Raw genomic sequence first — 23,745 nt, 5'->3', positions numbered from 1 at the left:
GCTTACTCCATGTATTAGGAATTGTTCAGGATTAAAGTGGAAATTACAGCAAACTTTAATCCTCTACTTCAGTGGTCTCCAAACTGCAGCCCGGGGGCCAGATGTGGCCCTATGTTTGCTTTTATCCAGCCCTTGGGGTGTTATTTTATTCTTTGGCACCAATAAAGGGCACAATTACTCCTAATGACACCAATGATAGAACCCAATGATACCAATGATGGGGCAGAATTCCTTCCAATGATGGCTCACAATTCCTCCCAATGACACCAGTGACGGTGGATTTTGTACTCCTGATGGCCACGGTCCAGCCCCCTAAGACCCCATTCACACAGGGGCAACACGACTTGCAGGTCGCCTCAGCGAGGCGACCTGCAAACGAATGCCCGGGCGACTTGCAAAACGACTTCTGCATAGAAGTCTATGCAAGTCTATGCAAGTCGCCCCCGAAGTCGTACAGGAACCTTTTTCTAAGTCGGAGCGACTTGCGTCGCTCCCCTTAGAACGGCTCCATAGTACAGAACGGGAGGCGACTTGTCAGGCGACTAGGTCGCCTGACAAGTCGTCCCTGTGTGAATGGGGTCTTAAAGTCTGAAGGACAGTAAACTGGCCCTTTGTTTAGAAAGTTTGGAGACCCCTGATCTACTTGCTCATCAGTGGTTCAGCTCTGGGAAATCACAGCTGTGCAAGGGTCACCTCAAAGTTCTAATATCTCTTAAGGCCCTACTGTATCACCAAGTAGGACTCTTGTAATAGCATTTGCAAGATCCATTATAAAACTGTTACAGAACATACATTCTTATTAAAAAAAAAAAAAAGTGTAGTAACCTGGAGCAATCAAATACAATTCCCCTTACTGAACATATACCATTGTAAGAAGGATGATAATTGGATTGGATATCTTGTTAATTTACTAAATGAAAATGGACAAGGGATGTTGCACTTTGCAATGTATTTTTCCCAAGATCTTAGTAAATGAAGTGAAACTCTGCTGATTTCCATCATTCAGTCATGTGCAAGCAAACCATGCAATTCTATCTATTTTCTTGGCACCTGATTGGGTATTCTTCGCAAGGTGAAATTTCACAACATTCACTAAGCTCTGAGGCAAATTCAATTGCAACTTCCCTAGCAAAGCGAACAGCCTATTTACTTTTAGTAAATCAATCCCTATGAGTCTTGCTTAAAGCGGAGGTCCAGCTGAAAAAAAAATGTAAAAGTCAGCAGCTACAAACACTGTAGTTGCTGACTTTTAATAAGCGCACTTACCTGTCCAGGGTGCCCGCGATGTCGGCTGCCCAAGGCCGATCTGTCCATCGGATCGGGTCCTGGCGCCGCGATTTGAACTAAGTGAAACAGGCAGTGGAGCCTTGAGGCTTCACTGCCCGTTTCCTACTGCACATGCGCAAGTCGCACGGCGCTTTGTGAATGGCCGGCTGTGTTCTGGGAACTGTGTGTGCGCCCCATTCCCCAGAAGACAACGTGAGGAGGAGAAGAATGAAGATCACTGCGGAGTAGGAAGTGGCAGATTAGGACGATCTGCCTAGCAACAGCCATTTCTGCTAAGTAAAAAAAAATTTTTTTTTTCAATTTTTTTTTTTTTTTTAGGGTGGACCTCTGCTTTAATGCGCTTACCACTTTGCTTATTAATTCAGTCCAATATTGTTTACGCAAGTGAAGGAATATCATTTTATCTTTAGATGGCTCAATTATTTAAGTTTACATGTTTAAGGTTTAAAGAATGAGGAACTATTAATACAGTAAAAACCGAGAACTTCAGGATTCACCCCTAGCATTGAAATATAATAAAATACAATATAAATAACAAGCAAGGGAGTTTAAGCTCTCATATATTTCCACCGTGCAAAAAATATAATAATAATGGTTTTCACATAAAGGACTTTTGATTTCAGTAAACTATGTGCATGTCCTTTAATGCTCAGAAAGCTGAGAAACTCGTGCATGCACACCTTTTTTTAAAGAGTGGTACATGTAATAACCCACACTTCAAGTGTACCATGTGATAAAGTAAGGTTCTAATGCTTGTTTTGTATGCAGTGCACCATTGTGTTAGGGCAGTTATATGTGAAAGAAGTCTAAGCATTTCAGGTAAATGGTAGTGTACATAGAAATTTCATGTCATTGAAATCAAAAAGGCAAATGTTCTGATTATAGATCCACATTTCAGTCTAGGCCTCCCTAGGCCATAGTAAGTGTATTCTACTCATTATTACACAGTTCTATACAACCAATGTATTGTAATTAAGGGAATTCTACAATCATTTAGATATTAACTTACATATGAATATTTCAAAGAAATAGACAGTTTTCTACCTCCATGCCCCACAAATTCAGCTTTTTTTATGAGGTAGCCTAGCCACAAATCCATACATGCCCGTTTCACATTTTTTACTTTATCTCATTCGTTGTATGAAAAACATACTTTTCATTTTAACTGTTTGAAATTTACATTTTTAAAATTGTATTTTGTTTGAAAATTGTAAATTTAAGAAAAAATCTGTAGTAAAATGTAATGTAAAAAAAAAAGCTAAACTCTCAATTTGTCAACATATGCTGCCATCTTGCTACAATTCTTAGGATTAGGAAACATATATTCAAGTTAGGATTATTGGTATTTAACTCATACAGTCTGACCCCTGGGATATACTAATATATGCACAGGCAAACTGTGGCTGTACACTAACGTCACTGATGAACTTTTGCACTGCGTGAAATCTCCTATAATTTAGAAGTGTAAGGTCAGCAGTAGACATGGAGCTGGGAGACCTATTAAGAATTTAAAAAGCACCAGACCATGATGTTTATATTTCTACAGACTTAACCAGGCACAGAGAGATATACTGAGAGTTACAATGAAGGCATGAAACCTAGTGCTACTCCTAAATTTCCAGTAGCTGAGCAGTTAGAAGCCAACAGCGGCTAAATGCTAAATACATAAATAAATAAATATATCATATAAACTCAATTTAAATGTAGCTAGAGGTTCCTTTTTATTGCACATACAGGTAAAAAAGACCTTATACAAATATATGTGTCTGAACTGAAAGGGTGAATCCAGATGTGCAGATCACTGAGCTCATATCGGAATATTTTTGTCAACGGGTCCCACACATCTGGATCATTCCTAATCTGCACTAATATAATGATTCTGGCTATTTGGACAGACATATACAAATAAATTAAAACAGTAAGTCTTTTGGGAAATACTTTGGACATTCTCTTCCAAGGAGAGTCCATAGCTGCCAGCATGGCCTTCACAAATAACATGTGTAGAAGAAGTGCTAAAGTTAATGTGTTTATAAAGGGTTAATGTAACAAAAGAAAGGAATGCTTCAGTTACAGAGCCTAACATTCCCAGAACACTTAGAATTCCCTTCCACTTTACATATATACCTTTGTATTGCCTTATTTGTTCTGATCCATCCACAGCCTTAAAAAGTTAATCATCAACATTGAAAAATCTGTCTAAATAACTCTAAAAGGGGTAGGATTTGAAAAAGGGTATGTGCACTTACTGTAGTAGTGTTGTAAATATGATCACTAAATTTACAAATGAATAATCCTCACTGAAAAAGATGTCATTTTCAAATACAATACATTTTTTAAAATTAACAATAAAAACTCTCTTCTTTAATTGCACCCAATAGCATTAAGTGATGCTACCCATGCATGTAAAGATAAATATTCTATCAAGACCATAGCCTTTAAATGACCACTCTCTTTAGTTCAATGAAAGAAATGACTGATTTGGTCAAATTCGATTGTTTTCCACCAAAACCAACCACATTCTGATTATTCTTTTACCATATGGAAATTATTTAGAATGTGCACAGCCATCATAACTTTGATGAGGATGGTCTTAATACAAAGTATTGTACATGTTGGTCCATCATATATAAAAAGACACCTGCCACCGAACCAGGGGTCTCTGTTCTAGAAATGACCCCCCCCAGGGCGGTACTCACCGCTGCCCCCGCACTGCACGCCGTAGTCCTCGCAGCAGTCAGCGCTTCGATGACAGTAGGTGTCGCAGTAACACGTGGTCCCGTGGGGACTGACTCCGGTGCAGGTGTTATTCCTCCCTGGGCAACATCTGGGATGCCCACGCCTGGCGCATAAACAGCGACCTCCAGGGACCTGCAAAGCCCACACTGAGCAGAGGATCAGCCACAGCCCGGAACTCCGGAGCTGCATCCTGAGACATCCAGAGTCAGGATCCAGGGAAGAGAAGAGGCACAGATCCTTACACGCTAGGCAGATGTGTTGGGATGCCCTGCTGACTCCAGCCTAGGCTAGTGATGCTGCACAGACAGGGAGTTGGGGGTCTAGCAGGGTCATAAATCAGGTCATGTAAGGTCACAGTTGTGTGACAGGCAACCCCTACAGCTGTTCTAGGTACCAGCCAAACTACATGTCTCTGCTGGGAGCTTTTTGTATATAGCAGAGAGGAGGCTCTATGCAGCCCCTGTCTACAGCCCTGCTCAGTGATTGGTGCCCTCACAGACTCATCCCGCCCACTGAGTGAAAAGTCTGACTTATTAAAGATGCTTTATGTAGTGTAACTCTAAGTCTGTGTGCCTTGTATTTGTTGGATACACATAGGAAAGACCTGTTAATGATCTAGATACAACAACAAAAAAAATCCAACAATACATAATACAACATACATGGATTTTATTCCCATGAATCAAACGTATTCATAAACTGATGACTGACAATCACTGTTAGATGACAGAGTTGTTGCTGCTGTAAGGGAGCCAGCTTTACATACTCCATGCTCCAAGGATCATGTCTGTCAGACCTTGCCTGTTCCTGATATATTCAGAAAAAGTCCAGTAATATGAAACCGCATCATTCTCTTGTTTGAGACTTATTGTGAAGATGTACAAGCATGCACAGCTAAAAAAAGACATCAAAGCAGAAACCTTGACCTACTTGCACAAAGTGCTTAATTGTAACGATAATATACATCTAGCTGTCAACTGAGTAAATAGTCCAAGAGGAAACAATGGTCGGATAAAAGTTCGCCTTCCCTTTAATCAAGTTGCAGCTGATGCTATCAGCATAGCAGATCCCTCATTTAGAAGTATCAAAAGTTCAAATGAAATAAAATACAGATCAAATACAAAATACCATATTCAATTATAAACACCTAAAAGGTAACAAACTAATAACAAAACGCAAAACTTAAACTAAAGAGAAAGTTTATGGGACAAATAGTACAAAAAGAGATACCTTATGGAGACCCCCAGTGGCTGAATACCACTATTACACAGAATGCAGAATGCTCACAGTTATTAACCCTTGTGGCACCAAAATTAGTCACCTATAGAATGCAAGCACAGGGCTACAAGGTACCAGGGCAGGGGCAGATACAGAGTCTAATCTCGGGAGGGGCACTGCCAAAATTTTTGCGGGCAATTTGTCGGGGCAATGGCTGGTGTTGGCGCTTCAATCATCACGACACCATGGTTAATGTGTCAGGATGATTAAACGCATTATTTCTATTATTACATTATATTATATTACATTGTAATATAAAACTAAATAGTTCAACTCACCATAATGCAGAATCAGTGGGAACGTGTCACTTGCCACCGTCGCCTGCCACCAGATGCGTATTGTCACTTGCCAGTGGCCAGTGACAGTGTCCCTGTTGTCCCAGAGTGAGGGAGGAGAGTGAGAGATGATGTCATCTCTCTGCTGCCCATGCCTGCACAGTAATGGCAGTCTTTTTTAGATGCAGAAATGCGGCGATGCAGTGGCGTCTCCAGCTTTCATATTTAGGGGGGGGCACAAGGGAGGACAGGGACAAAAGTGGGGGGGCAACTATAAAATGCAATTGTATACACACACACATATAAATACACAGTGTCTTGAAAAAGTATTGGTGGTTGCAGCCAGGTGGAGGGGAGGACAGGGTGGGAGCAGCCAGGTGGAGGGGAGGACAGAGTGGGAGCAGCCAGGTGGAGGGGAGGACAGGGTGGATGCAGCCAGGTGGAGGGGAGGACAGAGTGAGAGCAGCCAGGTGGAAGGGAGGAGAGAGTGGGAGCAGACAGGTGGAGGGGAGGACAGGGTGGGAGCAGCCAGGTGGAGGGGAGGACAGAGTGGGAGCAGCCAGGTGGAGGGGAGGACAGAGTGAGAGCAGCCAGGTGGAGGGGAGGACAGGGTGGATGCAGCCAGGGGAAGGGGAGGACAGGGTGGATGCAGCCAGGTGGAGGGGAGGACAGGGTGGATGCAGCCAGGTGGAGGGGAGGACATAGTGGGAGCAGATAGGTGGAAGGGAGGACAGAGTGAGAGCAGCCAGGTGGAAGGGAGGACAGAGTGGTAGCGGACAGGGGGAGGGGAGGACAGGGTGGGAGCAGCAATTGGAGGGGAGGACAGGGTGGATGCAGCCAGGTGGAGGGGAGGACAGAGTGGGAGCAGACAGATGGAAGGGAGGGCAGAGTGAGAGCGGCCAGGTGGAGGGGAGGACAGGGTGGAAGCGGCCAGGTGGAGGGGAGGACAGGGTGGGCGTAGCCAGGTGGAGGGGAGGACAGGGTGGGAGCAGCCAGGTGGAGGGGAGGACAGGGTGGATGCAGCCAGGTGGAGGGGAGGACAGAGTGGGAGCAGCCAGGTGGAGGGGAGGACAGAGTGGGAGCAGCCAGGTGGAGGGGAGGACAGGGTGGGAGCAGCCAGGTGGAGGGGGGGACAGAGTGGGAGCAGCCAGGCGGAGGGGAGGACAGAGTGAGAGCAGCCAGGTGGATTGGAGGACATGGTGGATGCAGCCAGGTGGAGGGGAGGACAGGGTTGATACAGCCAGGTGGAGGGGAGGACAGGGTGGATGCAGCCAGGTGGAGGGGAGGACAGAGTGGGAGCAGATAGGTGGAAGGGAGGACAGAATGAGAGCAGCCAGGTGGAAGGGAGGACAGAGTGGGAGCAGACAGGCGGAGGGGAGGACAGGGTGGGAGCAGCAATTGGAGGGGAGGACAGAGTGGATGCAGCCAGGTGGAGGGGAGGACAGAGTGGGAGCAGATAGGTGGAAGGGAGGACAGAATGAGAGCAGCCAGGTGGAAGGGAGGACAGAGTGGGAGCAGACAGGCGGAGGGGAGGACAGGGTGGGAGCAGCAATTGGAGGGGAGGACAAGGTGGATGCAGCCAGGTGGAGGGGAGGACAGAGTGGGAGCAGACAGGTGGAAGGGAGGGCAGAGTGAGAGTGGCCAGGTGGAAGGGAGGACAGGGTGGGAGCAGCCAGGTGGAGGGGAGGACAGGGTGGGAGCAGCCAGGTGGAGGGGAGGACAGGGTGGGAGCCGCCAGGTGGAGGGGAAGACAGGGTGGATGCAGCCAGGTGGAGGGGAGGACAGAGTGGGAGCAGCCAGGTGGAGGGGAGGACAGAGTGGGAGCAGCCAGGTGGAGGGGAGGACAGAGTGGGAGCAGCCAGGTGGTAGGGAGGACAGAGTGAGAGCAGCCAGGTAGAATGGAGGACAGGGTGGGAGCTGCCAGGTGGAGGGGAGGACAGGGTAGGAGCAGCCAGGTGGAGGGGAGGACAGGGTGGATTCAGCCAGGTGGAGGGGAGGACAGAGTGACAGCAGCCAGATGGAAGGGAGGAGAGAGTGGGAGCAGACAGGTGGAGGGGAGGACAGGGTGGGAGCAACCAGGTGGAGGGGAGGACAGAGTGGGAGCAGCCAGGTGGAGGGGAGGACAGGGTGGATGCAGCCAGGTGGAGGGGAGGACAGGGTGGATGCAGCCAGGTGGAGGGGAGGACAGAGTGGGAGCAGATAGCTGGAAGGGAGGACAGAGTGAGAGTAGCCAGGTGGAAGGGAGGACAGAGTGAGAGTAGCCAGGTGGAAGGAAGGACAGGGTGGGAGCAGCCAGGTGGAGGGGAGGACAGGGTGGGCGCAGCCAGTAATAAAGTCCCGTACCAGCCAGGTGGAGGGGAGGACAGGGTGGATGCAGCCAGGGGAAGGGGAGGACAGGGTGGATGCAGCCAGGTGGAGGGGAGGACAGGGTGGATGCAGCCAGGTGGAGGGGAGGACATAGTGGGAGCAGATAGGTGGAAGGGAGGACAGAGTGAGAGCAGCCAGGTGGAAGGGAGGACAGAGTGGTAGCTGACAGGGGGAGGGGAGGACAGGGTGGGAGCAGCAATTGGAGGGGAGGACAGGGTGGATGCAGCCAGGTGGAGGGGAGGACAGAGTGGGAGCAGACAGATGGAAGGGAGGGACGAGTGAGAGCGGCCAGGTGGAGGGGAGGACAGGGTGGAAGCGGCCAGGTGGAGGGGAGGACAGGGTGGGCGTGGCCAGGTGGAGGGGAGGACAGGGTGGGAGCAGCCAGGTGGAGGGGAGGACAGGGTGGATGCAGCCAGGTGGAGGGGAGGACAGAGTGGGAGCAGCCAGGTGGAGGGGAGGACAGAGTGGGAGCAGCCAGGTGGAGGGGAGGACAGGGTGGGAGCAGCCAGGTGGAGGGGGGGACAGAGTGGGAGCAGCCAGGCGGAGGGGAGGACAGAGTGAGAGCAGCCAGGTGGATTGGAGGACATGGTGGATGCAGCCAGGTGGAGGGGAGGACAGGGTTGATACAGCCAGGTGGAGGGGAGGACAGAGTGGGAGCAGATAGGTGGAAGGGAGGACAGAATGAGAGCAGCCAGGTGGAAGGGAGGACAGAGTGGGAGCAGACAGGCGGAGGGGAGGACAGGGTGGGAGCAGCAATTGGAGGGGAGGACAAGGTGGATGCAGCCAGGTGGAGGGGAGGACAGAGTGGGAGCAGACAGGTGGAAGGGAGGGCAGAGTGAGAGTGGCCAGGTGGAAGGGAGGACAGGGTGGGAGCAGCCAGGTGGAGGGGAGGACAGGGTGGGAGCAGCCAGGTGGAGGGGAGGACAGGGTGGGAGCCGCCAGGTGGAGGGGAGGACAGGGTGGATGCAGCCAGGTGGAGGGGAGGACAGAGTGGGAGCAGCCAGGTGGAGGGGAGGACAGAGTGGGAGCAGCCAGGTGGAGGGGAGGACAGAGTGGGAGCAGCCAGGTGGTGGGGAGGACAGAGTGAGAGCAGCCAGGTAGAATGGAGGACAGGGTGGGAGCTGCCAGGTGGAGGGGAGGACAGGGTAGGAGCAGCCAGGTGGAGGGGAGGACAGGGTGGATTCAGCCAGGTGGAGGGGAGGACAGAGTGACAGCAGCCAGATGGAAGGGAGGAGAGAGTGGGAGCAGACAGGTGGAGGGGAGGACAGGGTGGGAGCAACCAGGTGGAGGGGAGGACAGAGTGGGAGCAGCCAGGTGGAGGGGAGGACAGGGTGGATGCAGCCAGGTGGAGGGGAGGACAGGGTGGATGCAGCCAGGTGGAGGGGAGGACAGAGTGGGAGCAGATAGCTGGAAGGGAGGACAGAGTGAGAGTAGCCAGGTGGAAGGGAGGACAGAGTGAGAGTAGCCAGGTGGAAGGGAGGACAGGGTGGGAGCAGCCAGGTGGAGGGGAGGACAGGGTGGGCGCAGCCAGTAATAAAGTCCCGTACCAGCCAGGTGGAGGGGAGGACAGGGTGGATGCAGCCAGGTGGAGGGGAGGACAGAGTGGGAGCAGATAGGTGGAAGGGAGGACAGAGTGAGAGTGGCCAGGTGGAAGGGAATAGTCCTGGGTCTGCTGGTATCTGGGACTACAACCCCTGGCAAAAATTATGGAATCACCAGTCCCTGAGGATGTTCCTTCAGTTGTTTATTGTTGTAGAAAAAAAGCAGATCACAGACATGGCTAAAGGCATTTCAAATAGCAACTTTCTGGCTTTAAGAAACACTAAAAGAAATCAAGAAAATAATTGTGGTGGCCAGTAAAAAATTATGGAGTCATGAAAACCAAACAAATAAAATAAAACTCCAACACATCACTAGTACTTTGTTGCACCACCTCTGGCTTTTATAACTGTTTGCAGTCTCTGAGGCATTTACTTAATGAGTGATAAACAGTACTCTTCATCAATCTGGCTCCAGCCTTCTCCGATTGCTGTTGCCAGGCCCGGATTTACTCCCTTTGCCGCCTCAAGGCCGGGTCTTTCAATGCCGCCCCCCCCCCACCACACACACACACACATACACACACACCACGTCCTTTATCGATGACTTCTACAATAGATCAATTAAAAACATATCTCCACACATGAGAACACTGAAAATAACTCGCTTTAATTGTACAGACTAAAAATACTTCAGGGTAAGCGCGCGAAGGGTAAGGTTTTTTCGCAGGCAATTTTTCAAGGCAATGGCTGGTGTTAGTGCTTCAATCATCCCCGGCACCATGGTTGTTATGGTGTCAGGATGATTGAAACACATTACTTCTATCATTACATTGTAATATAAACTGAAATAGTTCAACTCACCATAATGCAGAATCATTGGGAGCCCTGAGCGTGTCACTTGCCACCATCTCTTGTCACTTGCCACTATGCCTGCCACCAGACGGGGATGTCATTTGCCACTATGCCTGCCACCAGATGGGGATGTCACTTGCCACCATGCCTGCCACCAGATGGGGATGTCACTTGCCACGCTGCCTGCCACCAGATGGGGATGTCACTTGCCACGCTGCCTGCCACCAGATGGAGATGTCACTTGCCACGCTGCCTGCCACCAGATGGGGATGTCACTTGCCACGCTGCCTGCCACCAGATGGGGATGTCACTTGCCACCATGCCTGCCACCAGATGGGGATGTCACTTGCCACCAGATGGGGATGTCACTTGCCACCAGATGGGGATGTCCCTTGCCACCATGCCTGCCACCAGATGGGGATGTCACTTGACACCATGCCTGCCACCAGATGGGGATGTCACTTGCCACCAGATGGGGATGTCCCTTGCCACCAGATGGGGATGTCCCTTGCCACCAGATGGGGATGTCACTTGCCACCATGCCTGCCACCAGATGGGGATGTCACTTGCCACCAGATGGGGATGTCCCTTGCCACCAAATGGGGATGTCCCTTGCCAATGTTGCCATGCTGCCTGCCATCAGAAGGAGGAGGGCGGAACAGCGGTGCGGGCAATGAGAGATGTCATCTCTCTCCCCGCCGCCGCACCGCTGACACTACTAGCTACTCTCAATTTTTTTTTAAATGGCGCCGGGCGGAGCAATCACGCTACTGTGCATGCGCCGCCCGGCCGTGCGCTTACGAGCTTTCCCAAGCCCGGCCAGTTGCGTGGTCGGCTTGCGGCCATCTTTTCTATGGGCACTGGTGCCCATAATAGACTTTAATGGGCAGCACGAAAGGGGGGGCGGCCGCGAAGTCGCTGCAGGAGCTGCGCCGCCCCTACACCACTGCCGCCCCGAGGCCTGGCCTCGGTGGCCTTGTGGCTAATCCGGCCCTGGCTGTTGCCAAATTATCTTTGCACTTTGGAGCCTTGTCATGGACCATTTTCTTTAACTTACACCAATTTTTCAATTGGATTGAGATCCGGACTGTTTGCAGGCCATGACATTGACCTTATGTGTCTTTCTTCAAGGAATTTTTTCACAGTTTTTGCTCTATGGCAAGATGCATTATCATCTTGATAAATGATTTCATCATCCCCAAACATCCTTTCAATAGATGGGATAAGAAAAGTGTCCAAAATTTCAATGTAAACCTGTGCATTTATTGAAGATTTAATGACAGCCATCTCCCCAGTGCCTTTACCTGACATGCAGCCCCATATCATAATTGACTGTGGAAATTTGCATGTTTTCTTCAGACAGTTGTCTGCATAAATCTCATTGGAACGGCACCAAACAAAAGTTCCAGCATCATCACCTTGCCCAATGCAGATTGGAGATTCATCACTGAATATGACTTTCATCCAATCATCCACAGTCCACGATTGCCTTTCCTTAGCCCATTGTAACCTTGTTCTTTTGTGTTTAGGTGTTATAGATGGCTTTCGTTTAGCTTTTCTGTATGTAAATCCCATTTCCTTTAGGCGGTTTCTTAACAGTTCGGTCACAGATGTTGACTCCAGTTTCCTCCCATTTGTGCGTGATCACTCCTTTTTACATACTAACAAGCAGATTTAATCTGATGCAGGTGTTAGTGTTTGTAATGAAAATTTACAGGGCGATTCCATAATTTTTTCCTCAGAATTGAGTGATTCCATAATATATTCCCTGTGCTTGTTCTATAAATCTAACTGTTACTGGCCACCACAATTATTTTTCTTGATTTCTATTAGTGTTTCTTAAAGCCAGAAAGTTGCCATTTGAAATGCCTTTAGTTTTTGGCCATGTCTGTGATCTGCTTTTCTTCCTACAACAATAAACAACTGAAGTAACATCCTCAGGGACTGGTGATTCCATAATTTTTGTCAGGGGTTGTACATGTCCCATAATCCTCTATTGTTAGTTTCCCAGCTGCTCGGCTCAAGGAGGAGAAAGAGGGGTGAAAATCCCCCACAGCTGCGACTCTGCCAGTGGTGGCTGGTGAAGTTTTAGGATGGGGGGGCGCCACTGGACTCTGCCTGTGTCCCTTCGCAGAGCCTGTCAGCAAAGGCTGATGGGGGGTCAGCATCAGCACAGATGCTCACTATTCTCCCGGGGGGGGGGGGGCAATTGACCCGTTTGCCCCCCCCCCCCCCCCCCCGTACCAAGGCTGCTGTTAATAATCACAGGGCCCTGTACAGCCTACCTGACAGCCTTCCCTCATCCCTGAATATATCAAAACAGTATTTTTACTAAAAATACACTAAAATCATTATAAGCAGACACAACTTATACAATTCCTGCTAAATGTAAAAGATACAGTGGGGCAAAAAAGTATTTAGTCAGCCACCAATTGTGCAAGTTCTCCCACTTAAAAAGATGAGAGAGGCTTGTAATTGTCATCATAGGTATACCTCAACTATGAGAGACAAAATGTGGAAACAAATCCAGACAATCACATTGTCTGATTTTTGAAAGAATTTATTTGCAAATTATGGTGGAAAATAAGTATTTGGTCAGTATCAAAAGTTCATCTCAATACTTTGTTATATATCCTTTGTTGACAAAGACAGAGGATCTTTTTTTTTTTTTTTTTTTTTTTTTTAAATTCCTTTATTTTAATTTCAAGAATGCATGTTACAGTTTGAAGTACATATTGTCAAGTTCTATAACATTTAATGGATAATATAAAATAGAGGTAGGGAGAGGATTTTAACAGAAACTGTCGTCGACTAGAGATGTAACACATAAACAATCCTCTTGTTTACACAATCTGTATGGTGAAGGCGGAGCCTGTGTGCATGGGACGGTCTAATGTAATAATTATCTTGGTGTCCATTTGCAAGCATTTCCCTGAGACATGCCTTGTGTAAACTGGTGACTCGTGTAATTATCCTTTATCGACAGGTGAAAGGGTGAACCAAAATAACAAAGATAGAAACTCTCCACTGACCGGGGGTGGAGATATTCCTTGCCGATCAGTAGAGTCCGGCAAAGGGCAACTAACAGGAAGTAATGTAGACCATGATATTCAATATATCTGATCAGATCTTCCCTTAGCCGGAAGAGTATAGGGGATTGTGTGAGAACCGGGGAGGGTGGGGGGGGGGGGGAGGGAAGAGGTAAAAAAAAAAAAAAAAAAAAGAGACAGTAGGGAGGGAGGGGCAAGGAAAATAGAGAGGAGGGGTGGAGTAGGAGGGGAAGAAGGTGAGGAAGGGGGGTAGAAAGAGGTAAAGAGAAGAGGGTGGCGGTGCCACCCTCCAGCCAGGCGGGGCCCTCATAGCGGGGGGTGTCTACGCTAAGTCACCTCCCGGAGGTAAGCCTCGGAGTAGATGAAGTGTTGCCAGGGGCGCCAGGTCTCCCGAAAGGTTTCCTCCCTGTCATGCAGGGTGGCCGTAAGATCTTCCATGTCGCGCAGTTCGTTAACCCTGGCATACCACTGGATCTTCGTTGGTGGGATTTCCGATCTCCAAAATAGAGGGATGCAGGCCTTAGCCGCATTGAGTAGTTGTATAGTGAGTGAGGCTTTATATTTCTTAATTGGACTTCTAGATAGGTGCAGCAAACAGGCCCCGGGATCTCCCCCCAGTGCGACGCCCGTTAAACGCTCGATCGTGTCTGTCACCTCTTTCCAAAAAGGTTTAATCTTGGGACAGTCCCAGAAAATGTGCAACATTGTTCCTTCTCCTGCTCCACAACGCCAACATAGACTTGGTACCTGCGGGAGGAACCTGTGAAGAGTGGATGGTACTCTGTACCATCTGGTCACAATCTTGTAGCATGTTTCCTGGACCCTTGTGGCTAGAGATGATTTTTGGGCAAAATGTAAGATCTTTTCCCTTTGTGCTTCATTAAAATGCGCTCCTAATTCTGTCTCCCATTTAGTGAGGAAGGGGGGCACAGAGCCTTCAGCCGGGGCAATCAGAGAGAGGTAGATCGAGGACAGAGAGTGGCGTACGGGCTCTCTGCGGTGGCAGACACGTTCCAATTCCGTGAGTGGGCGTGGGGGACCTAAAGTCTGAGCGCTTCTGCGTTTTTTACGCAGTTGGAGACCGCTCAGGAAATCCAATGGCGTGTCCAGGTCCTCTATTCCCGCGGCCGTCCTGAGCCGGCCACCGGAATCTAGGAAGTCGTAGAGGTGTGGCCATCTGTCTCCCTCAGATAGGGCTCTATAGATTGGTCCCTGGCAGCCCGGTAAGAAATCAGGGTTGCCCAGTATCGGCACCATAGGGGAAGGAATAGGTGATATCAGGGTTTTACGAAAGGTTTCTCTGGCCACTCTTAATGTGTTCCCCAGAGTTGGGTGTTCGGCGATGATCTTCGGGATCGGAGTGGAAAGCCACGGCCAACTCCTAGCCGTACCATCGGAGTCCTCTATCTCCATAGTGACCCATTGTTTGGCCTCTGAGTGGCAGTACCAGTCTATTAGTCTGGTAAGATGTGTCGCCCTGTAGTAGGTTTTTACAAAGACAGAGGATCTGAGTCCCTGGCGGCGTAGTGTGTTACTGATGGTAGCCTTTGTTACGTTGGTCCCAGCTCTCTGCAGGTCATTCACTAGGTCCCCCCGTGTGGTTCTGGGATTTTTGCTCACCGTTCTTGTGATCATTTTGACCCCACGGTGTGAGATCTTGCGTGGAGCCCCAGATCGAGAGAGATTATCAATGGTCTTGTATATCTTCCATTTTCTAATTATTGCTCCCACAGTTGATTTCTTCACACCAAGCTGCTTGCCTATTGCAGATTCAGTCTTCCCAGCCTGGTGCAGGTCTACAATTTTGTTTCTGGTGTCCTTCGACAGCTCTTTGGTCTTCACCATAGTGGAGTTTGGAGTGTGACTGTTTGAGGTTGTGGACAGGTGTCTTTTTTACTGATAACAAGTTCAAACAGGTGCCATTAATACTGGTAATGAGTGGAGGACAGAGGAGCCTCTTGAAGAAGATACAGGTCTGTGAGAGCCAGAAATCTTGCTTGTTTGTAAATGACCAAATACTTATTTTCCACCATAATTTGCAAATAAATTCTTTCAAAAATCAGACAATGTGATTGTCTGGATTTGTTTTGACATTTTGTCTCTCATAGTTGAGGTATACCTATGATGACAATTACAGGCCTCACTCATCTTTTTAAGTGGGAGAACTTGCACAATTGGTGGCTGACTAAATACTTTTTTACCCCACTGTAAAACTGTATTGAGTTATTAAAAAGTTCTATGTGTAAATTAGGTCTTGGGAATCATTCACATAGGTGCTGTGGCCTTTTTTTTTTTAATGTGGCTATTGCTGTGTGCAGGCAGCCTATGTTGCACTAAGGGAATGCAGCAGGTGTATGAAGACAGCCTCAGGTCCTCATTTGACAGGTATGTGGATGCAGATGAATGGCCACTGAACATTGACAGTGTGCATTCGGGGCCACTCACCCACACCTACACACCTATTAAAATTAGGACCTGCGGCTGTGTTCATACAGCCACTGCATCCTCAGACTAATAGATGGCTTCTCCTGTGCACACACAGCTCATTCACACTGCATGGGCTAGAGAACTAGCGTGAATTAGCCCTTCATTTTTTTTGTATTATTTTGTACAATTTTTTAAAATTATTTATTACAATTTTTAAAATTAATTTTATAATGTTTTTGTTTTCATTTTAAAAACAATTTTTTACAATTTATAATTTAAATTTTTATTTTTTTTTTACAACGCTTTTGTGGGAGGGGTCGTGGGTGAAATATCAGGTGTCTAAACAGACCCTGACATCTCACCTTTAAAACAGAGAAAAGAATGGAGGACACAGATTCTTTAATTCTTTCTCTGTAGCCTCAGCTACACAGAAGATGAATGAACAATAGCAGACAGAGGCTCCTGTTCATTCATAAACTAAAGCATAGTAAACAACAGTTAACTTTGCTCAGTTATTAATGGACACATGAGTGATGAGTACTGATCACTCACTTTGTTCATTCAAATGAGGAAGGGGCCGGTAAATTACATATTTGCCGGCCTCTTCCTCCGTTCTCCATTCTGACACATGCCCTTTAACTGCGGCAGCTGGTTGGACAGGGAAGCCGGCACAGTGACAGGGGGAACACAGGGGTAATCAGAAGCAGGCAGAATAGGGAGGGGAACCAGTGTGGGGAAAGCAATTGCAGGAACGATGCGATGTGTCCGTCTCTCTCTGCAGCAGCTGAAAGCCAACAAGAGGAAGAGGAAATTACTTTTAGCCGCATAGGGCATCCTTCTGTAATTGCCCCTCCATCCCACCACACTGATTCCCCCTGCTGTTTGGGCCCCCCTGTGTGCCTGGGCCCCCTACAGGAGGATCGGACGTGGCCCCTATTGGCAGCCCTGCTAGGTACCATAACTATGTTAACTTTTGAAACCCCTCATAGAGAGAAATTATTCCTACTGATATCAAATGTCTCATTCTGAGTTTAAAACTGAACTCCAGATATGGATTTTATTGCAGTGTTACATTAGTCCTGCTTGGACCAATGTAAGTATGCTTGTCCAATACCCGTGGGAATGCCGTGAGTAACGGGTACTACGATTGCTGCTGTCTTCCAGTTCCTGTGCTGAGCAACTGCCCTGCTACATAGACCACAAGGGTTCACTCGCTTAACATGGGTGCCATTCACAGAACGCTTTGCATTCATTTATATGATCTTGGCCTGCATAACAAACAGGTCAAGGAAAAGCTCAAATGAAGTCAAAGTGGTTTAAAGCATCTTAAGACTAAAACTAATACAGAAGAGGCCTTAAAGGGGTTTTAAACACTCAGGGATTTTCACCCTAATGCATTCTATGCATTAAGGTGAAAAACCCCCTGTGATGCAGCTGCCCACCAGAGCCCCCCTTTTTCTTCACCTGAACCCGGTCTTTCCAGCGACGGGGACAAGCACACCAGCTCCAGACAGTGTCTTGGGTCCAGATTGGATAGATTGATGGCAGCGCAGCCATTGGTTCCTGCTGCTGTCAATCAAATCCAATGACCCGGGGCAGAGTTCTGCCGTCTGTGTCAATAGATGCAGCACCAGGACACGGAAGCACTCCTGCACGAGTGCTCCGAGGGAGAGCAGCCCTCCAACGGGGTACTTGGGAAGAGGAGGAGCCAGGAGCGCCGCTGAGGGACCCCAGAAGAGGAGGATCAGGGCCACTCTGTGCAAAACCAAACCTTTAGGTATCCTTTAACATCTACCTGCTAAAAGTTAATAAACATGTGAGCAGAAGACCAGCCGATGGTTCAGTCTGAACATTGGTTCTTTGGTGCTATGGCCTTATTTGGTCATTGATGTCACTACTATCCCTACCTCTTACTATCTATAGCTGATAACAGCTCAGGGAGCTATCTTTGGTGACCAGTGCCGTTGGAGTCAGCTGTGTGTGCCAAGTTTTTAATTTTAGCGAGCTGGCAGGTACTGTGATTGACAATTAATTTACGTCAAGGGTTTTTTTTTGGGGAATTTAAATTTTTTCAATAAAGGAGTTGTAAAATGTTTGGGTGTCTTTATTTCTAGGTAAATTTTTTGTGAAGGAGTGGGGATACTATGTACCCCTTGCTCATTCACACAGGGGTGGAGGCAGTATCTAGGGCACTGAACCCCACTTGAACTGAATCAGAGCAGTTCAATTTATCTCTAATCATCATAGGTACAAAAAAATGTTTTTTTGCAAAGCCAACAGAAACAGGTTGAGATTCCACTGAGTCACCGGAGAAATGCTTTTATCATTGAATGAGAGACAAGCGATCTTTGGAAAAGAATGTCTAGATCCAAAACGTGACCTTTGAGGGTACTCATCTGGTCCAGACCAGACTAGAGAAATGACAGAAATCAGATAAAATTGCTGACTTTGCTCCAGGAGAAATAAGCCTGAAAAGTGATACAGTATACTTTATAAATAAATACATTTCCTGGCACTTAAGTTTATACTTGCGGTTGAACCACGTTCTTACCGCCTCCTAAATTGCCCCGCTCAAGCTGCAAAGGCAGTCGACTGGCATGTACACATTCTGCAAAGCATTGTGGTGCAGCAAAAATGATCCTCCAATTCAAGTGAAAAGCTGCTTGGCTGTCAAAAACCAGGTGTGCGGGAGGGTAGAAGTATCACCTCTTGAATGCCTGCCAGCTGTACCTGCACAGTTCTGTGAAATGCAATCCACCACCGGTCACTTTCCACACACCAATGCAGGTGTATACAACATAAGAATGTAGTAGAGATGGTCCCGATGTTCAAGTCGAAAGTAAAATTGGGTGTTCGTTTTCGCTGAACCTACAAACAATAGGGGCGTTCATCGAGCTGTTCGCCCGCCACTGACCGCCCCATAATGCACTGCGCTCTCACAGTGCATTGGTTGCCGATTGGCCAAAGCATGCACCTAACCTGTACGCTTTGGCCAGTCACAGAAAAATGTACTGAGAGCCATGATTGGCCAAAGACAGGGTGCCTTTGGCCAAACATGGCACAGAGGGCTAAGTCCAGCCTTATGTAGCGTGTTAGTGGAGATTAGGCAGGGTAGTTAGTGGATGGTGTGTTCAGTCAGTTTATTGCAGCCAGTGTAGTGTAGTGTTGTGAATAACACAGCCTTCATGATGCTGTTTGTGCAATAAGGCTATCTAATAAACCTCTGAGGGCTTCACAGAACAGCTGTTCTTATACTAAGATTAAATCACACACAGGTGGACTCGATTTACTAATTAGGTGACTTCTGAAGGCAATTGGTTCAACTAGATTTTAGTTTGGGATACCAGAGTAAAGGGGGCTGAATACAAATGCACAACACACTTTTCAGATAAAATTTATTTGTAAAAAAAAAAAAAATTGAAAACCATTCATTATTTTCCTTCCACTTTACAATTAAGTGCCACTTTGTGTTGGTCTATCACAAAAAAATCCCAATAAAATAAATTTAAGTTTTTGCTTGTTACAAGTTTTTTGTTTTTTTAAAACAAACATGTTATACTTACCTCTTCTGTGCAGTTGGTTTTGAACAGAGTGGCCCCGATCCTCCTTTTCTGGGGTCCCTAAGCAGCACTCCTGGCTCCTCCTTTTCTCGAGTGCCCCGTTGGAGAGCAGCTTTCTTTTGGGGCACTCGTGCGGGGGAGCTACCGTGTTCTGCTGCTGCGTCTATTGACACAGACAGCAGGACTCTACCCCGCCCCGGCTCCCATGTCATTGGATTTAATTGACAGCAGCGGGAGCCAATGGGTGCGCTGCTATCAATCTATCCAATTAGGACCTGAGACACCGGTTGGAGCTGGTGAGCTCTTCCCCATCGCTGGAAAGACCGGGTTCAGGTAAGTAAAAGGGGGCTTGGGGGGGGGGGGGCAGCTGCATCACAGGAGGTTTTTCAACCCCTTTAAAAGTCAACAGCTCATTTTAGGGGTTAGGTTAAAGTGTTACTAAACCCACAACATTAAAATCAGTCTGTATATGCAGTAAAGCATGCTGGTTATACTCACTGTGGAACCTAAGGGGTTAATCCTTTGCATTGTGTAAAAAGGCTGTTTGATCCGGTCTTCTCTAACCCTCCCCTTTTTCCACAGTCGCCAAACCATCTCCTGATAGAACAGAGCCTTGGAGGCAAGCTGCACATGCTTAGTTTGTTGTGCATTTCTAGAGTCTTTTTTCTTCTCTTAAAAGAGTGCATGTGATCAGCACAGGGCCAATCAGCACTTTCCAGACAGAGGGTCAGGGGTCCTGCGCTGGCAGCATCTTTGGAGCAGTGAAGGAGTGGTGTGTATACCGCTCCTCCACCGCTCCTGCCCATTGAAATCAATGGGCAGTGCGGCTATACCGCCGGCAAAGCGCTGCTGCATTAGCGCTTTGCGGGTGGTTTTAACCCTTTCTCGGCTGGTTTTAACCCTTTCTCGGCCGCTAACGGGGGTAAAAGCGCCCCGCTAGTGGCTGAATAGCGCCGCAAAATTGACGGTAAAGCGCCGCTAAAAATAGCGGCGCTTGACCGCTGACGTACCCACCGCCCCAGTGTGAAAGGGGCCTTAATAGTTTTCACATCTCCGTTGTCTAGGACATACCAGCTGTTAGCGCAAGTGTTCCCACTAGCAGTACAGGAATTAGTGTTTGGAGCAGGCTTTACAATTTGCCTACAGGTATAGGAAGAACATAAATGCACATTTTAAAAATCAGTATATGGAGCGGTGTTCATGAACTACATAGGGTTTTATTCTTTAAAGTGGAACAAAACTGTGTTTTTGCACCACAAACTGAAATCAGGATTTCAGATTTTTAATATTAGATGCAAAATTGTGAGTAAGGGCAGATTATTCATGTAACTTTTACTTGCTGCTATCCATCCATGGAGGCAGGCGTGTGTACTTAGGTGGGAAGGCCACCCCTCCCCTCCTCCAGATAAATGAAAACAAAATGCCCATTAGGACTCAGAGATGTATGACGTCATTTTGGCCTAGGCCAGAAACCAGAAAGCAAGTAAAGAAATGGAAAAAAAAAAAAAGAAAAAAAAAGAAAAAAAAATTAAAACAAAAAATATAATATACCTTACCAATGCTAGCAGCATAAGGGTTAAAATAGTTAAAGATGACTGATAGAGTTTAGTTCCACTTAAAGTATTAGGCTATCCTTAAAGGTTAGGGGCACTTAGGACAGCTTTAGCATGCTGAAAAATACTACACGAGGTGCCAAGAGCTTATGTGCCCAGATCCACAACACAACTGCCTGATGGGCAAAGCCAGTTTCTCGACCTCCACTGTACTAATGGCATAGCTTAAAACCCAATAGTAGTCTGCTTGAAACCAAAGCATTTAAATTACCTAAAAACATGTCTTTCTAAATGTTTTTTTATTAATTTTTATTTTATTGAATTGCGCTCCATTGCCATGCCAAGATCCCTAATCCCACCTGCAGTTTGTACAGAGCTGCTGCACTCTAGGTAACAGTAGATGTCACTCCACAGCAGTCCAAGACGTCCCTTGCAGAGTCTCCGCTACACCCATGTTCTCTGCTCATCGGTCTGTCTCAGCAGTCTGTTTAGTGGGCTGTGCACACAATTTCTCTTCATTTAAATTAGTAATACCCAAAATGCATATATATTCTGGCCTAGGCATAAAACTAAAAATGCAGAGGATTAGTAATGGCACATCACTCAGGAAGTTGTTTTCCAGATATAAATCCAGTTTTTATTAGAACTCATTTTGGCAGATAACTATAACATGAAGGCCACCTCTTATTCAGACAAGGAGAGGTGTACAGGCACATAATATAAAGACAAGCCGAGCATCAGCTACAGTAGTTATAATGTAAACATAAAACATTTCAAGTATTGTCATTAACAGGTATATGTGGAATCCATGTTTATTAAGGTATTGGTTGCTGGAATCGACATCTTACACATGAGAAATATACAACACATTTTTGTAGTGTTTGTAGAAATACAGTAAATCTTGTAGTAAGATATTAGTATAGGTTTCTGAGCTGAGAATGATCAGAGTTACAATTCCTAATTAAAGGTGATCTTCACCCTTCTCACCTACTTTCCATCATTTTAAAAGGTAAGAGGGGGTTTCAAAAACCTAAAAAAACAAAAATACCTAAAGTGAGAACTTTCGCCAGCTTGTTGGGACTCTTTAGGTGGCCATAGATAGATCGAAATTCAGACGGTTCACCAGGGACTAGACGAATTTCGATCCATGTGTGGCCTCTGCAGTTGATCTTCGATCGACTTCTGTTTAACCAACCTGTCAGATAATAGCTGCTCAAACAACAGCTGTAGCGATGATCTGTGCATTCTGACCGTGGGGGAGTGTCCCTACTGTCAGAATACAATAGTGGAGCGTGGAAGATTCCCACATCCACCTCAAATGTGTGGACAGGGCACTTGCATCGTTTTTTTTCCATTCGGTCCGATGCCTGAAAAAAAAAAAAAAACAGAAACATGCATGGCCAGCCTAAGGGTCAAGGGACCATATTTTTATAATGGAGGATCACAAGGATTTCTGTTGACTTTTTCACTGATTGGCAATTATTGGGCAGAAAAGTCACAGCCTGAATAATCTTGTTCACTGTATGGACTTTTTCACTTATTAGAAGAGTGACGGCAGAAAAAAGACTGAGCAGTCCATTGAGTCTGCCCATATTTTCTTTTTTTTTTGCGTTAACTTTTCTGTCTGAGTATAGATCTATGTTTGAAGCCATTTACTGTTGACTGTCTCACTACCACTGCTGGTAGTTTATTTCAAACATCAACTACCCTTTCTGTAAAATAATACTTTCTAAAATTAGTTTTGAACATTCCTCCAGTTAGTTTGAGGTCATGTCCCCATGTTCTTGATTTTGGTATTGAAAATACTGCCCTTCTGAACCTCATTCACCTCCTTGATAAGGATAAGTTCACCTTTGATGTTCCATCCGCTTTTAGGATGGAACATGTAACATGTTCCCAATGCTGCAGCCACTGCCCGATCCCCGCATTCCCTGTGACAGCAGTACAGGGAGAAGTTCCCCATACTAGCTGTCACTTTTTGAAAACAGCGCGGCCGTGCCGTGCTCCGCCCACATGGCCACATCATTTAATCACACAGCTGCGTGTGTGTGTGAATGAACTACAAGCTCTGACATCCTTTGTGGCTGTCAGCTTGTAGTTCTCAATGAACTACCACGGCACTGTGGAGCACCATAGTAGTTCATTGATTCTTCATGTCAGATTGTATCTGCTTGCTGATATGGGATGTACGGGCACACAGATACACTGGCAGATCTGCTGGAGACCTGCATGGCACCAGTGATCTGCTGATTGCTGGTGCAATGCTTTACATGGTCAACAAAAAAAAATTATAATAATAATAAATGCACAAATTTTACCTGCAAAAAAATGTGCATTTATTATTTTTTTTCTAAAAAGTGAACTTAACCTTTAAAGGTTTCAATCATGTCTCTGTACTGTAATTGTGTTATCCCCCTTATACATTGTAAAGCGCTGCGTAAACTGTTGGCGCTATATAAATCTCATATAATAATAATAATGTCTCCCCTTTCCCTTCTTTTCTCCAGACTGTACATATTAAGTTCCTGAAGTCGCTCTTGATATGTTTTAACCCCCACACCTTTCACCATTTTTGTAGTAACTTTGTGTAAGTGAGGTCTCCAGAACTGGACACAATATTCTAAATGAGGTCTCACTAAAGATCTATATAGGGGAATCAGGACCTTCTTCCTTAATGCTTTGCACCATTGTAATTAGTATGGTAATTAATATGGTTTGAAAAATATTTTGGTTTATGTTTTAGGAAATTTTATTGCAGCAGAGTTACTATGGAGCTTCTGTTGACGGACGTGTCCTCTGCACCCGACTCCATAGTGAAG

At 46.7% G+C, this 23,745-nt stretch overlaps 1 protein-coding gene across 1 annotated transcript in view; it reads right to left on the bottom strand.

The window, feature by feature from the left end:
* Window positions 1-4,416, bottom strand: part of LOC141141530 (somatomedin-B and thrombospondin type-1 domain-containing protein-like) — a 109,947-nt gene extending 105,531 nt beyond the window's left edge. Inside the window, exon 1 of the mRNA XM_073629136.1 lies at window positions 3,984-4,416. Within this exon, the coding sequence (XP_073485237.1) occupies window positions 3,984-4,212 (229 nt within the window). The 5' untranslated portion in view covers window positions 4,213-4,416. The remainder of the gene's footprint in view (window positions 1-3,983) is intronic.
* Window positions 4,417-23,745: the final 19,329 nt, after the last annotated feature.

Source organism: Aquarana catesbeiana, linkage group LG01, assembly GCF_042186555.1.
Source record: "Aquarana catesbeiana isolate 2022-GZ linkage group LG01, ASM4218655v1, whole genome shotgun sequence".
Taxonomy (NCBI): Eukaryota; Metazoa; Chordata; class Amphibia; order Anura; family Ranidae; genus Aquarana; species Aquarana catesbeiana.
Note: the sequence above shows the minus strand (reverse complement) of the source record. Positions and strands in the feature narration are given on the sequence as shown.